The sequence below is a fragment of the Aspergillus nidulans genome, chromosome VI, assembly GCF_000011425.1.
Source record: "Aspergillus nidulans FGSC A4 chromosome VI".
NCBI lineage: Eukaryota > Fungi > Ascomycota > Eurotiomycetes > Eurotiales > Aspergillaceae > Aspergillus > Aspergillus nidulans.
This window is the reverse complement of record NC_066262.1, coordinates 2,899,693-2,915,016: the sequence shown is the minus strand read 5'-3', so window position 1 is coordinate 2,915,016 and position 15,324 is coordinate 2,899,693. Positions and strand designations below refer to the sequence as shown.

General features: G+C 53.0%; 3 protein-coding genes and 1 pseudogene across 4 annotated transcripts, besides 2 other annotated features; 3 read left to right on the top strand and 1 right to left on the bottom strand.

The window, feature by feature from the left end:
• Positions 1 to 3,244: part of a sequence feature (contig 1.227 895..5437(-1)) that runs on past the window's edge.
• ANIA_09517 (DNA-binding E3 ubiquitin-protein ligase SNT2) lies at positions 1,243 to 2,705 on the top strand (the record flags this gene model as incomplete). Its single annotated transcript, XM_863806.1, has 3 exons — positions 1,243 to 2,029; positions 2,167 to 2,622; positions 2,671 to 2,705. The coding sequence occupies 3 exons, from the start codon at positions 1,243 to 1,245 to the stop codon at positions 2,703 to 2,705; spliced, it is 1,278 nt and encodes a 425-aa protein (XP_868899.1).
• Positions 3,035 to 6,511, top strand: ANIA_10341 (annotated as a pseudogene). The gene is made up of 2 exons: positions 3,035 to 4,250; positions 4,497 to 6,511. Coding segments are annotated over exons 1-2 (3,231 nt in total).
• Positions 3,245 to 15,324: part of a sequence feature (contig 1.49 342..206454(-1)) that runs on past the window's edge.
• pdeB (3',5'-cyclic-nucleotide phosphodiesterase PDE2) lies at positions 9,495 to 12,512 on the top strand (the record flags this gene model as incomplete). The annotated part of the gene is made up of 4 exons (XM_655252.1): positions 9,495 to 9,651; positions 9,712 to 10,303; positions 10,350 to 10,412; positions 10,466 to 12,512. 4 exons carry the CDS (start codon positions 9,495 to 9,497, stop codon positions 12,510 to 12,512), a joined length of 2,859 nt encoding a protein of 952 aa, XP_660344.1.
• ANIA_02741 (SelT/SelW/SelH family protein) lies at positions 13,634 to 14,615 on the bottom strand. Its single transcript, XM_050612661.1, has 3 exons — positions 14,347 to 14,615; positions 14,039 to 14,252; positions 13,634 to 13,975 (listed from the first exon to the last, which is right to left on the bottom strand). The coding sequence occupies exons 1-3, from the start codon at positions 14,470 to 14,472 to the stop codon at positions 13,728 to 13,730; spliced, it is 588 nt and encodes a 195-aa protein (XP_050468556.1). The 5' UTR covers positions 14,473 to 14,615; the 3' UTR covers positions 13,634 to 13,727.

The window sequence follows — 15,324 nt, the reverse complement described above, 5'->3', positions numbered from 1 at the left end:
CCTTCCTGTCCTTCCTGTTCTTCTGCACTGCTGCTCTTTACTCGCTCTCGGGGCTCTGTCTCGTTCTCTCGTCCGCTCGAGGCGTCTGTACTCAACCGACTCAGCCCGCTCCCACTCGTCGGGCTCTTTGGTCGTCTCGGTCTGCTATCACTCGATCTCGAGTCGGTTCGCTGCCTGGGATCATTGAGACCAGACTTCTGTCCCAGTTGAGAGTGGTTCCAGTATCAACTGCTTTCGCCGGCCCCAGTCGATCACTGGGTTACTCACATTCTTATCGGCATCGTCTTCTTCTGGCTATTTGCCCTCCCAGACCTTTCACCCCACGAGTGCCCCGGCTGCGTTCCTCTCTTGTTTGGCTTTCCACCGCCGCTAGTCCATTTCCCTACTTACCTTCATTTTACTTCTAGACTCTCTCCATTCGTCTTCCATCTCCCATCTCCCATCCTCCTTCTTCACTCCTTTCCTTCCTCTTCTCTTCACCTCCCCCTCCCTCCCTCTCCCCGTCCTCTCTCTTGCTCGTCCTCTTCCCCTCCAGTCGCGTCTAGCTCCACATTGCCACCGTCTGCATCCTCTGCCTCTGTTCTGAGTCGATTGCTTGTGGGAAGGCGAAGTCCGTCTATCCGTCTATCCGTCTATTCGTCTACCTTGTCTACTGGCCTACCTTGTCTGTCTACTGGTCTATCTTGATATCCTGATCTTCGAGATCTGTGATATCCTGTCGATATCTTGTCGATATCCTGATCTTCTGGTAGACTTCCAATAGTCACCATCCCTCACGCCCTTGCTGGACCTCACAGGGCTCTAACCCAGCAGATCGTCCATTTTCACTTTCTTCGTCTATTTTCGCACTTCCTTTTCCCTCGTCTCCCTCGTCCTCTTCCTCTCTCCAACTTTGTGCCCGGTTGGTGACTGGTTGGTGACTGGCCCGGCACCCTTCCCTCTCTTCACCTCTCTTCACGGGAACTTTCAACTTTTGATTTTCCCTTGATTTTCCTTTGGTTTTCCTCTGATTTTCGTCCATTTCGCTTTCCCTCCCCCTTGATACTCGGCCGATGCCGTCCCATACCCCCCGTTCCACCCATCGCCCGTGAACTTACATCTGATGAGGGATCGTCTCCCCGTCACGGCCCGTTGCTGAATTTCTGCATCTCGTGTGCCCCGTGAACCACCACCGCAGCACCGTGACCACGGAGGCCCAATAACCCCCCGACTCTCTTTTCTTGTCGCGTCGGAGGGCCGGCTATGTCCTCGGATAGGTCACCGCCCCCCAACTCGCAGTCTCCATTCCAGTCGCAGCTCCAGTCTCAGCAACCACCCGTGAGGCCCGACTCGCCCTCCTCCACCAGCACACCTCTTCCCGCCGCGGGCTGCCGTCGCATGCCTACCCCTGGCCAGGCTTCTCGGAGGGGATCTGTGGATTCTTCCACCCCCCAAGATCCGGCCGATGCTGTAAATGATGCTCCTGCGCAGCCCGTCACGGCTAGCGCTTCTCCGTCTGAAGCTACTGTGACGGAACCGCCCAGCACTTCCGCCACTCCAGCGCCTTACGGTACGCGCTCACGAGGCCGCAATGCTGCTCCCCGGCCCAACTACGCTGAGGACCGCGACATTGATGTCGATCTGGAAATTCACAACCCCGCCGCAAAATCCAACAAACGCGGCGCCGCCTCCAGTAATCTGACTAACGGCGCAAAACCCGACAGCGAAAAGTCTGGCTCTCGAAAAAGCCTAACGGCCGCCAACGGGTCCAACTCCGCCGCCGCCAAAGACGGTATCCCCGGCACCTCCTCGTTTCTTGCCAAACCAGACGATACTCCTTCGTCATCGAATTCTTCACGAAAACGCAAGCAGCCTGCAAGTCTCACCACGAACGCCACCAATGAAAATGCGGCCAAGAAAGTCTTCACGGCCGCACCAGGCGTTGCCCCAGGTCAAAGTGACTCCAACATGGTCACTTTTGACGACCGAGGCGCCTACTTGAAAGATGGGAAATTGACGGCCGACGATGGCACGACTTTTGCAGTGAACGGTCAGTGATCCCTCTATTTCTTTATTAATTGTCTTATTTTTTTTCCCTCTCCTTTTTCTATTTATTTTTATTTTTATTTTTATTTATTTTTTTTATTGTAATTTTTCTGCTTTGAGTTGGGCGCTGATATGGTGCAGACCACGTCTATCTGATTTGCGAACCTCCCGGGGAGCCTTATTACTTGGCGCGGATAATGGAGTTTCTCCCAAACAAAAACTCGCCATCTGGACCGATTGAGGCGCTCCGGGTGAATTGGTATTACAGACCACGTGACATCCAACGTAACGCAGCGGATACGAGGCTGGTATTCGCCTCGATGCACTCCGACACATGCCCGCTTTCATCGTTGCGTGGAAAGTGCCAGATCAGACATGCTTCTGAAATTGAAGATTTCGATGGCTACAGGAAGACGCGGGATTGTTTCTGGTACGATAAAATGTTTGACCGGTACATACACCGGTACTACGAAGTCATCCCGACAAGCAAAGTCATCAATGTCCCTGCAAACGTCAAACGGGTCCTTGATGAGCGATGGCGATATGTTCTCGTCGAAGTCGGGAAACGGAAAGAGCTGACAAGCGCGGTTAAGACCTGTAAGCGATGTGGTTTATATGCTGCTAAGTATGGCTGAACTCTCCTAGCACACCGGGAAAAGCGTCAACTGACCTATTCTTGATTAGCACCGACTCTGTTGATTGCGCTGTGTGTCATAGTACATATCACATGTATTGTGTTCGACCAGCGTTGACAAAAAAGCCCGCTCGAGGATTCGCCTGGGCGTGCGCCGCCTGTAGCCGGGCGCAGGAGCGGAAACTGGAGGCCAGACATACCCCCATGCTTGGTGATGGTCCGTCAGAATTGCCGGACGCAGACGAGGAAATGATCGAAGAAGAAGAGGAGGACCAGCCGAACGGAGCTCCCAATGGCACTACAGGCAGCACACCAGCGCCGATCGAGGAAGTACCGGTTCGACCAGCCACGGAGGAGCAAATAGCGCAGGCGAGGATGTGGCCGTATCGCTACTTGGGAATCCATTGCCGAGTGGAAGATGCTTTAGACTACGATGACCGCATCTATCCTCGGGCGAGTTCGCGATTGGGACCTCGACACCAGGCTGTGGTGAACCCCTGGCCCGGGCGTCCGGTCGAATACGTCAAACCTATTGAAATCAAGAAGAAATACATGAAGAGCTCCGGCGGACGTCTAAAGCTTTAGCTCACAAAGGACACTGTTGCTGCCATTGAAGCTGCGAAGAAGGAGAGGGCTGCCCGACCGAGCTGGGTACAGGATGAACCTGCTGGTTTCATTCGCAGAGGCGAAGATGAGCCAGTCACAATAGGCGGAAAGCAGGTCCGCACTGCAGAGATGCTTTTTAAGATGCCCACTCCAGAGCAATTGCCGACTAGAGGAGCGGACGACGGGCCTGGTGCGGGCCTCAGCACAACGGACCGGGAAAAATTTATTGATGAGTATATGGAACGGGCGAAACAGTTGGCTCCCGACATTGGTGTTGAGAAGTATTCGACCAACTTCCTCGATAAAGCGTTGGAGCTTCTATACGCGCACAGCTTCAACGCTGACGCGGCGCTCACAAAACTAAAGCAAGTGAATAAATACAAGGATCTGAAGGAACCTCACCTGAAGCCTGAAGAGGTTAAGGCTTTTGAGCAAGCAGTCTCCAAGTTCGGGTCCGAGTGGCGCAACATCACCAAGCATGTCGGCAGCGTACCGCATTACCAAATCGTGCGGTATTACTACATGTGGAAGAAAACGCCCAGAGGTCGGCAAGTATGGGGCAACTATGGCGCCAGAAAGGGTAAGAAAGAAGCGAAGCGAAACAGCACCGCAAAGCTCGTGGATGATGTCGCGGACGATCATGACGACTCGGCATTTGATAACGATAAAGCCGCTGAGAAGAAGCGTGGGTTCCAATGCAAATTCTGTTCAACACGGTCGTCGCGACAATGGCGGCGCGCACCCGGAGTAGCTCCCGGTACCACAATCCCTAGTGAGCCTGGATCGAGAAAAGATAAGGGCCCGCAGCTCAACGTCGCCCTCTGCTTGCGTTGTGCTCTTCTCTGGAGAAAGTATGGAATCCAGTGGGAGAGTGTGGACGAAGTAGCAAAGAAGATTGGCCAGAGTGGGAACAAGTCATGGCGCCGCCGTATCGACGAGGAACTTTTGACGCAACTCCTTGCTTCCGAGGAAGCTGGCACCACTAGTGTCAACAACTCGACCGCAGCCACCGCAGCTTCGCTTGGTGTTTCCGTGAACGCGAATGCCCAGGTACAGGCTGATTCTAAGAAGAAGGGCCGACATGATAAGGAGAGCACGACGACCTCGGCGGCTACCTCGGTGGAGCCCGTTGCGAAGAAAAAGGCCGGCAACGAGAAGGCAGAGCCAGCGCCAATTGAGCCGGAACCCCCTGTTCCCAAGACACTTCCTTGCGCAATCTGCGCCAAAATAGAGCCTACAGGGGACCAGTACCTGTCGTGCCGGGATTGCCGCATGACCGTCCACCGAAATTGCTATGGAATCAGCCAGTCTCGGAATACCGTTAAATGGCTGTGCGATACATGTTCCAACGACCGAAACCCAATGATTTCCACCTCTTACGAATGTGTCCTCTGTCCAGTGACTTATACCGAGCATGAGTTAATAGAAGCACCAAAGACGACGCACAAGAAGAAGACGGACAGGGACCGTGAGAAGGAGAAACTCGAACGAGGCTTGGTGGCTGACGCAATCAAGCTTTACCGGGAAAAGCAGGAGGCGGTTGGCAAGCCTGTCAGCCCTCGGGAACCACTCAAGCGAACCGCTGGCAATAACTGGATCCACGTTACCTGCGCCGTTTGGACGCCTGAAATCAAGTTCAGCAATGCAAAGGAACTCGAGGCTGCTGAGGGATTTGGGCTAATTCCTGCTGATCGGTACCGTGACACCTGCAAGCTCTGCAAGTCGAACAAGGGAGCATGTATCCCCTGCCATTTCAGCGGTTGCAACGCTCGCTTTCACATTGGCTGCGCGTTCCAGGCGAAGTATAAAACTGGCTTTGACGTTACGCCGGTAAAGAATTCCAGGAGAGATAGCGTGGCAAGCATTCGGCTTGGGGACGAAGTTGGTACAGCAACTGCAGCAATATGGTGTCCCCATCATTCCGTTTCGGGAGTCATTCACGAAGCGGGCCAGGCAGCTGAAGGCGGCCTCAACGCGATTCAGCTGTATGCTCGTACCTATAAACAGGCGGATCTCAGCATAACGGGAACTGTTCGGAGGGCGGCCTATCTTCAGCATGCTAGTGCTGTGCAGGGTACAAGCGCATCTGGAAACCGACGATCGTCTCATGTCAACGGTACCGCTACTTTACCTGTGATGACAAGAGAAAAGCCTGAAGCCAACCCCGATGAGATGGAGATTGACTCTGACCTTCGTCCTTCACAGAAAGTCGGGGCGGATGCGACGAGAAAATGCGTCACATGTTCAACCGTCTTCAGTCCCAAGTGGTGGGCTCTTGACACTCGTCGAGTTGCTCCTACTATCCACAGGACGCCGTCGTTGAATGGAGTAGCACCGTCGACGAGCCCGCCATACCACTATCCACACTCTCAGTCTTCGCTTCCTGCGCTCAATGGTGAATATGGCTCACCCGACGCGACTGCTCATATGGAAGGCTCGCAAGTGCTCTATGAATGCCACAAGTGCCATATCAAGAAACCAAAAGCTCAACCACCATCGCCGGAGCCGCGCCCGTCGCCTTATTCCGCCCAGCGACCTGTCTTGCCCACGCCTCGACTAGATTACCACGGCCACCCGTACGGTAGTTCTCATGGTCATCCAACGCAGCCAGCGGGGATTTCCCGACCCGTTGGTCCGCCCGCTAGCAACAGCCCCGAGCGGTTCCCGGGTTACGAACGAGATTATGGAAATGGTTTACCGAACGCCGCATATCGGGGTGGACCACCTCCACCGCCTATGCGCGTCCTGAACGGCTACCAGCCCGCTGTACCTTCCGTACCTCCTGTACCTCCTGTACCTCCCGCTCCTCCAGCGCCTCACCCTGCAGCGTCGCATTATGCTAGCAACACGCACTCCCCTGCTGCCCAGCCATACCCGGTTCACCAGAGCCCATATGCACCGGTTGCCATGTCGCCGCACCCGCCAGCAGCTCCGTCAGCCCGTCCGTATGCGCCGTCCGCTTCACCGCCAGACGTACCAGCAACAATGGTAAGGCACTCTCCGCAACATTCGCTCAGCGCGTTGAACGGCGGCGCTCCGCCTCGCATGTACTCCGTCGATCGTGTGATTAGCACAACAAGGTCACCACCTGTCTCACAGGCACACGTGGATCCCCGGGGCCCAACCCCGCCAAATAGGCTAGACGATCCCCTGACGATGAGCGGCGGCCGGCATCCAACCACGAATGGGACGAACGGCAGCTCTGGCGCCAGCGCCAGTCCGTCGCTGAAGAACCTCCTGTCCTAAACTGAGGCCGCGGCCGCATATACTTGGTCGTAGAGAGATCAAGGGACGTGTATGATATTTCTTTCGCATTTGTGTATTCTGTTCTTTCTTCTGTCCTCTTCCTCTGGTTTCTTTTTCTGGCATGGGAAAAAGCGGGACTTGGGTTATTGTTTAGCATGATCACACTAGAATTTTTGTTTTACCATCGGGGCATGAAAAGAGTTGGGGTTCTGATGAGATCTATATCTTTTTCGCACTTTTTTTTCGCACTTTTTTCCTTCTCACCTTTTTTACCCTTTTTACCATTTCTTTTTCTTTCCTTTTGACCCTTTCCTCTCGCTTTTGTTTCAAGTGAATCTGCCGCTTTGGTCTCGACTGGGATGTGCATATGATATTGGAGTTCACGAGCTTATTGGTGCTAGCTCGTCTGCTGAGGCTTACAATCGATCAAATATGAAACACCGGTCTACGTCTGTCTTCCGTATTACCCTTGAAACAGCGACCAACGCCGTCCAGCGGCCGATCGTGGATGGATCGCGCTGGAGGATTGCCAAGACGGTCCTGGGCTAAATCCTAAATGTTTAAAGCTGCGGCAGCCTTAGCGCTTCATTTCATAATCCTCTCAGACCGAGGTCAGTGCTCATGTCCCGTCCCGTGTTGTGTTGCGAGTAGCCTAGTCGGTAGCCTAGACTGCCTAGTCCCAGTAACGATCCCGATAATTGTGCGTGTATAGATGTCTGGCGACGAATCAGGCAAAAGTGGCGAGATCGTCAGGCGTTGCCACCTGCAGCGCCGCGGGTGCGAAGTCCACTGTCTGTTCTCAGTTCTCCCTAGGGCACTCTAGGGGACGGAGCCCTCCGTATTTCGTGTCCGCGATCTGGGCGACCTGGGGAGAATTCATAATTCAGTCTTTTATCACCATCACATCATCTGGATCGCCACTACACTGATGCACAAAATTAACTGGATCAATTGACAAACTGATCAAACTGACCAAATTGATCAAATTGATCAAATTTGATTAAAACTTTGAGCCAAATTTGTTAATTTTCCAAAATTCACGTTCTCGGCTCGGCCTGTAATGTTCGAATCTGTAATCTAATGACTGTGACGCAGTTGTCCTCGATAAACACCTAAAGTAATTTCTTTGGTGACTGATCAGCGACCGCGTCCACTATGCCAATGTTACATCATCGCGGCTGGGGGCTTAGACCTGCTTCCAGAATCCAGCTAGAAGAAGTAATTTCAGAGCTAATTACCCCGGCAGGCATAGATTACGCCGTGCTCCGTGTGCCGTCGGTAATTTACCGTCACGGAAGACGGGCGACGTTCTGGAAGGCTGGAAGAAGCTGAAGAAGCACAGCAGAAGAAGCCGTCTGGAAAGCTGAAAGACGCCTATCTCGACTCAAGGTCTCTGCTGGCCTTGCTCGACGTTTGTTGGACTGTTGGACTCTGTTGGACGTCGTCTTGGACGGTGTTCGTCACTCTCCGTCTCTGCGTAGTTGACTCGCTCAAACCTCTACAATCCTGGTACCGTTCCTTTGGTCTTATCCCAAACCCATCCTAACCCTCCTAACCTTCGTACCCTTCCTACACCCATCCTTACTGGCCCCTTCGCTCTTCTTCCCGTTCTCTTCGCTCTCGTCGCGCTCTGGGACTCTGACCCTCTAGATTCTCTCCTCCCTTCTTTCTTCTTCTCCTCATCCCTTTATTCGACCGTCTGCTCGCCGCCCTGCTCTGCTTCTATTTTCGTCCCGGGCCTGACGGTGCTCTTAATCATTCTGCGCCCGTCCAGTGTTACTGACTGACTCTACATCTCCACACTCATCGTACAACTTCGTCGACTTTTCTCCCGATCGATCTTCCCTCTCCACCCTTACCCTCTGCTGCTTTCTGGCGTTCAGTCTCGTGGCTTTTTTTTTTCTCCGTCTGGCCCTATCGCTGGCCCACCATGACGCCCTAGGATCCCTCTTTCTGTCTTTTGACATCGTCCTCTCCCTCACCAGTCTAGTCTGACGGTACCACTCTGGACCATTCTGTATTATCTGTACCTCTGTCCCCTCTGTACTCTTTGTACCCATCGGCATTAATCTGCTTCGCTACCTACCCACCCCTTTTGCGTATCGGTTGTTGGTGGTCTATCTATCATCCGTGACTCGAGGTTCCCTGGGTGGCAGATTGATCGGGCGCATTTCGCCCCGTGGGAGACTCTCACAGTCCTCAGCAGTCACGCCCGCAATTGTTCTTTTCTCCTCACTCCTGCCTCTCTTTGCCGATTCTTTTCTGGCTCGTCATCTGGGACGACCGTCAATGTGAGTTCACACTGTACCCTGTTTCGTCATTCGAGCCTCGCGCCCCCGTCCCGTCTGGTCTCGCCTCGTCGACGGGCCGTACAAAGAACTGCAGCTGCCTCAGATAGGCACTTTTGTGTCTGGAGTGCGCCTGCGTTTCCCCCCCCTTGGGTCGTAATCTTGGTGGACGACCGCACCAACAATTCCATTGTCCGCCCTTGCGCTTTTTTCCACGCCGGTTCGACGCCAGTTCGTCGCCAATGGTCCCTCGCCTGCACCTCATTCGTTGCCCCTACCCTACTCTACCCTACTCTACCCTGCCTCCTGCTTGCGCCGCCTGCGTACACTTCTTGGACCACGACCCTAGACTGGAACAGACACTGACGCAATGCAAGACCCTGAATAGAGAACTAAAAATCGTCGCTTCACTCATTTCGACTGTCCCTCCTTTGACCGATCTCGCCTGGTTTCCTTCGCCTCTACCATCTTGACCGTCTTCCCGCATCATCATTACGCACCATTCCTCGCCCGCCGTTCGTTTCTGTTCCGCTTCTTCATCAGAGCCTGCGCTGCCTGGGACTCTCGACCTATGAGGGCGAGTCTAGACTGGGAAGAGTGTTGTCCTCCTTCTCCTTCGTATAGATACCGCTGTCGAGTGATTCAGCTGGCTAGAGGCGCCCCGAGCCATGAGCGCCCCGGATCCGGTTGACACGATGGATCACATCGACTGCGCTGCAATCTATATCGATTCTCGTATCCAGTCAGAGCGATGGGTGTATCAAGGCTCTCCGCCCGAATCCCTGATATTCCCCGACGAACCCGAGTCACTCCGGTCGGATGTCGAAGTCCTATTGGGCGTCGCTCGGCGAAGTATGTCTTTCTGCATAATGTCGGACTGCATGTTTTGTGCTAATGTCTCCTTCGCGATAGTGTATCTCTGTCAAGCCGGCGCGTCGCTCGTCACGAAACTTGCGGAGCTAAGCGAAAGCCACTCAAATAATTGTACGCCCATTTTTGCGTTTCTCGACATCGACCTGCACGGCGAAGAGCCCGCTGCGTTATCGCGTCGCAGCACCAGCCGCGGGTCTTGGCAGGGACCGCCGTCGCCTGCACCGCTCCGTCGCGGGTTTACATTTTCGTCGCAGAGCGAGGGCATGTCCGATCTGAGGCTGCTCTCTGGCCTTTCCACAGACATTCACGTTCATGACGGCCCGAATATCGTCATTCCCGTCGCGATCCTGCGCCCGCCTGCGCGCGAGCCCACCTCCGCAGCTGCCGATCAGCAACAGCCGTACATCCCTCATCCTCAACACATCTCGAGATGCTTAGACGCCGGTGCGGTGGATGTGTTGACTGCACCTGTGGATAGGGTTCGAATTCAGAGTCTGGTTGTCCATGCATATCGGACTCGGAAAACCGCTCTGAAGGAACAGTCGCGCTTCATGTCAAGGCGGAAACTGCGCAAGCACTCTTGGGTGGGCGTGCATGATGAGCAGCCGTACTCCTACCTGAGAGAAGCCATGTATGTTCCTTTTGCTTTTTTCTCCGTTGCTAGGCTGACTTGGCAGGGTGTCGAAACTCATGAAAGGCATCTGCAACCCGGAAGACGTCGTCGAGGAATTGCATGACGGGTAAGTCTTGAAGTTTTGATTATGCGCTGTCAAACAGATGCTGATGGGTGCAGAGATTACTATGTTAGCGAAGAACGCGAGAGCTACGTCAAGGAACGACTAGGCGAGTGGGATTTCGAGGCGCACGAGTTTACCGACGATGAACTGGTTTTTGCCGCCCATGCGATGCTTCAGCATGCATTCACGATACCCGAGCTGGAGGAGTGGAAGTTAACGCCCGGCGAGCTCCAGACATTTTTGCTGGCTTGTCGCGCGTCCTATAACTCATTTGTCCTCTACCACAATTTCCGACACGCGATAGATGTCCTACAATCCGTCTTCTGCTTTTTGCTACATATCGGCGCTCTGCCCAGCTATGGATCGATTGGCGCCAACGCTGATAAAAACTGCCCGATCGCGTCTATGCTCAAGCCGTTTGATGCTTTGACATTACTGATAGCAGCGATCGGCCACGACGTCGGCCATCCTGGTGTGAACAATTTCTTCTTGGTCAAGCTCAACGCGCCTCTGGCTCAGCTCTACAATGACAACTCGGTGCTGGAAGCCTTCCACTGTGCTGCCTTCTCGCAGATCCTGCGCCGCTACTGGCCCGCAGCATTCAAAGACAAGGCACTGCGCAAGCTGCTTATCAGTTCTATCTTGGCCACAGACATGGGTGTTCACCAGAAGTTCATGGAACGACTGGGGGCTTTGCAGGAAAAATACTCGGAAAATAACCGGACAACAGATGGCTGGAAGCCTCAAGATATCGATATGTACAAGACTTTGGTTTGTGGATTGTTGATCAAATGTGCTGATATCAGTAACGTGGCGCGTCCATGGGAGGTGGCTGAGAAGTGGACCAAGATCCTGCAGGAAGAATTTGCGAATCAGGGCGAGATGGAGAAGGAAGTTGGAATGGAGACTGCTCTCTTTGGAGGGCCGCCTGAGCTTGGCAACGTATACAAGCTCGCGACTGGCCAGATGGGTTTCATGTCGATCTTCGCGCTTCCGCTCTTCGAAGGCGTCTCAGATCTTCTGGATGGCTTGAAGTTCACTGTCGACCATATTCGACGGAACCACACGCGGTGGCACTATCTCGCAAATCTGGAAAAAGGGAAGCCCTTCTTAATGGTGGGACCCGGGCCTGACGGCCACGTTTCGCCTCGCTCACACAGTCCATCGGCAAGCTACCGGGACACCCAAGCGACACCAAAGGTGCCGACAGTAACGCCGCCAACACCAGTGACAAGTCATCCCAAGCCCACTGCCTCATTCCCAGCAAAGGAACCGTATCAGCAACGGATTGACGAGGCTGACGACTACTTCGGTCCTCGAAGGTCGGCCCGTACGTCAGTGGGAAGCGCGTACAACGAGAATCAAATCAGTCCGGTCGTTTCTCCAGACACGCCGGGCCCGCAGATGGACATAACTGGGGATTCATATCCGGTGGATGAACCTTCTCGGAAATCCTCGTGTGCCGTTCCAGATATGGGACCCGGATCTATCACCGAACCCATGCCCACCAAGACGCCCACGAGCGGCGACGAACAGTCCCCGAGCAGTGCGGTTACCTATGATAACTCCGTGGAAGGGACGGGAGAACGTGCCAACGGGACAAGGAGCATATATCGCCATCACGCCAATACCGCCTCGTCCGGCTGCACATCGGCGCCCTCAAACTCCCAACGCAACAGTGGCACGCATAGTAATGCCATGACGCCTATCTCCCCTTCGACAAATGCAACAAGCGTTCTATCCGCAGATAGTGATGACCACGGCTACGTACGCGATATACCGCGAAGTGACTACGCGGACTGGGACAATCGCAGTCCACGCGCTGGCTCACCGAAACATGGAGACCGGGGATCAGAGAACACAATGCACTCAGGCCACAGTCAACTTTTTGATGGTTCAGATAGAAACCGGTCGGGCAACGGAAGCTCGACACACTCTGTCAACACGGGGAGCAGTACAGGGCAGACTCCGCATTGGGACGAGTTGGGGCCGGATCAGCCCACGCGCAAGCTGCCGAAGCGGCGCAGCCGTCTTCGTCTGGCGTTTTGGAGGCGTAAGAATTATCAATCGCATCAGCATGAGTTGCCTGGGGAATCGCGATAATCAGGGTGCCTTGCTTCTTTCGCCGAACCTCATATATCCACCCTTTCGCACCATCATCTTACCCCTTTTCACATCATCCGCTGAACCTGAACTGAATCAACCATACTTGTTCTCATTTCATACTGGACGGCGACATTGACATTACGATCGATCTGACTTGCATATACGACGGATTGTACGATTTTACGATCTCATCGCGTTGATAGACACAATCAGCCGGGCTTTCGCTGTTGGAGTTATCAGCTGAGGGTTGGGCCCTCAGGGTAAAGCTGTGGATATGGTTGGATATTCTTTGCTTAGTCGATATCATCATTGCCATGGCAAGGCATGTGGCATGAATTGCCAGCGCCCCTCGGTTGCAAGGGTTTCAGTCGACTCTGGTCGGCCTTACGCACTTGCCAAATCTTGCCTTGCCTTACTTATCCTTACTTTTTACTAGCTATTCTAGCATGCTATCCTACGCTTGCACCTGCATGCAAATACATGCAAAACAGAGTCGGCGCAGAACCATATACCTGGATGGGGGCAGTCTTCTCCCTTCAGTTCGTTTCTTATTGCTTTTTTCTTCGATTCTTTATTTTCCGCTTCATATTTGTACCCTCTTTTTGGTCCATTTCCACTTCTTACTTCACCTCACCACACATTCACCACACATCTCACTATTTCTTTGCTGTCATGGAGGCTGGTTTGGGATATGGGCACTAGAGTCGGGGCGTGTTTTGGTTTGGTCTTTCTCTGGTTAGGTTGGGCGTTCTGGCTATATCTGCTTGCCTAGGTGAAATAAGGTCGGAGCAGGTTTGCGACGTCCTTGGAATTCACTAGGGTGCGGTATCGGTATTTGGCGTACCAGTTTGCCTAAATTTTTCTACATGCCGTGTTGCATTCTCTTCGCTTCCAAAACGTCATTGCCATAGCTTTGGTTTTCTTATCTAGTGTCTAGTTATTTTGGTTGATATCAATGATGGAAATGATGACTGAGTTATTTGACATTGTATCTGAATGCGTGCATTAGATTAAGCGTTTTTTCTCTTCTCCTGATTGAGACAGATGAAATTGAATCTTCTTTTCTGTGTAGGGTTTGAGTGATCTTTCTTTTCTGGAGCAGGAAAAGATAAGAGGTATGCATCTGCTTAGGCCTGAAGTACATTTTAACCATAGCTCTACTCCTTCCGCCTCTATCTTCTCTCAATTCTGCAACCTGTGCTAAGCACCTAATTACAGACAATCCTCACAAACTTCCTTATCAGATTTCCTCTCCGCCCCGCCAGCAGTCTCATCGACAATCTTGGCACGCGCCGATAACGACGCGGGTGTAGCTGTAGCATCTGTACTTGTACCAGTAATAGCAGTGGCAGGGGTAGAGCTAGAGGCATTAGCCCCCTTCTTCAACGCTCGATCAGTATGTCCCAAGTCCCGTCCAGGATCAATGACATTGCGGACGCGGGACTTGAGTTCTTTTACTTCTGCTCGTCGTCAGTGGACATCAATTTACGTCTACATCTCAGTCGAGGCCAAGGGTAACGTACCGGGAAATCCGCCATCTCTCTTCCGATCCCAAAGGATCGTGCCCTCTTTGCTGAAGTGGGACTCAGACTCATAGTTGGACTGCGAATCTGATGTTGTGCTGGTGCTGGCGGATATAGAAGGGAAGATGGTCACAGTGAATATCCCCCCTGTGCGTGGAATCAGCGCAATCTCGCCAATGTCTGTGTTGAAAGTAGAGAGGAGTTCTTGGGCAAACTGTCCATATGAGATCAGCCATTGTTTCTTTGAGTTGGCTTGTTTGGGGTTGAAGTTCTGATATCGACGCCGGGCGTGAGGGTAGGTATCATACATAAGCAGCTCTCAACATCCATTTGCACTGCGTGCAGTACTGAATTGTTATTCTGGGTTTGGAATATTTTGCTTCTGGAGACTGAGTTGGTGGGTTTGTTTCGATGGGGGCGGTTGGTTCAGTCATTTTCTTTGCATTCGCTCAGAGAGTACGGATATCAGGACGAAATGGCGGAATGTTGTAACAAGTATTAAATACGCTGGAAATTTTGAGGTTCAAGTAAAGGTATATTACAAAGTCTTGATAAAGCCTGATAGTTTGATAATGAAGAGACTCTGTTGCACCATAGAAGTCAGACCCCGCGATCGTGAACCCGCAAGAACGTCACTGGCCATCTGCCATCCGTTTCCACCTGCGCTCCCGACCTATTCTCATAACACCCAATGCCATTCCCAACAACAACAATGAAACTGAAATCCAAACAAGGGAACTCAAGAAGAAGAAAGCTGTTTAGGGGCCCTCGGCAGGATCGATGCCTATGGAATTGAACCTGCAGACCGTCGTGACACTGATCGAGCCATCGCGCCCCTCTATCGAGACCCCGCGCTCGTTCGGTTCATAACCTCCATCTCCGTACCCGAAGTATACGACTCGCATATGGACTGCTCTTTTGACTGCTACGTCATAGTTATGGATTACATAGACGGCGATCTCTTGTGAAGAGGAGGAGCAAGAGCAGGAGGGGCTATATCACAGCTGCACGGGTACTCGGCATAGCTACGCGCTATCAATGACGATTCCGTGGCTCTCTCGATAGGGCGGCTGTGAGTATCCCGGTACTCACGGTTGAACTGGGATATCTAGTCCATATGAGGATGGAAGGGCGTTTCATAGGGGCATCGTGCGGTCGCTGAAGCTCGCGAAAAAGCCTTAGGTGAGGCAGACGGGGCTTGTGCGGCCGCTTCCTGTGGATTAAGGGACCGGATGACGCATGGGGATCTGACCTCCACGAATATCTTGATATGGGATGGAGGGTTT

Excerpts from the sequence above, each read along its gene's own strand:
- ANIA_02741 (XM_050612661.1), bottom strand. The coding sequence starts at position 14,472 with ATGACTGAACCAACCGCCCCCATCGAAACAAACCCACCAACTCAGTCT. Across the intron at positions 14,253-14,346 it reads GGATGTTGAGAGCTGCTTAT|TTTGCCCAAGAACTCCTCTC; the intron begins GTATGATACCTA and ends TCATATGGACAG. Across the intron at positions 13,976-14,038 it reads GAGAGATGGCGGATTTCCCG|AAGTAAAAGAACTCAAGTCC; the intron begins GTACGTTACCCT and ends GACGACGAGCAG.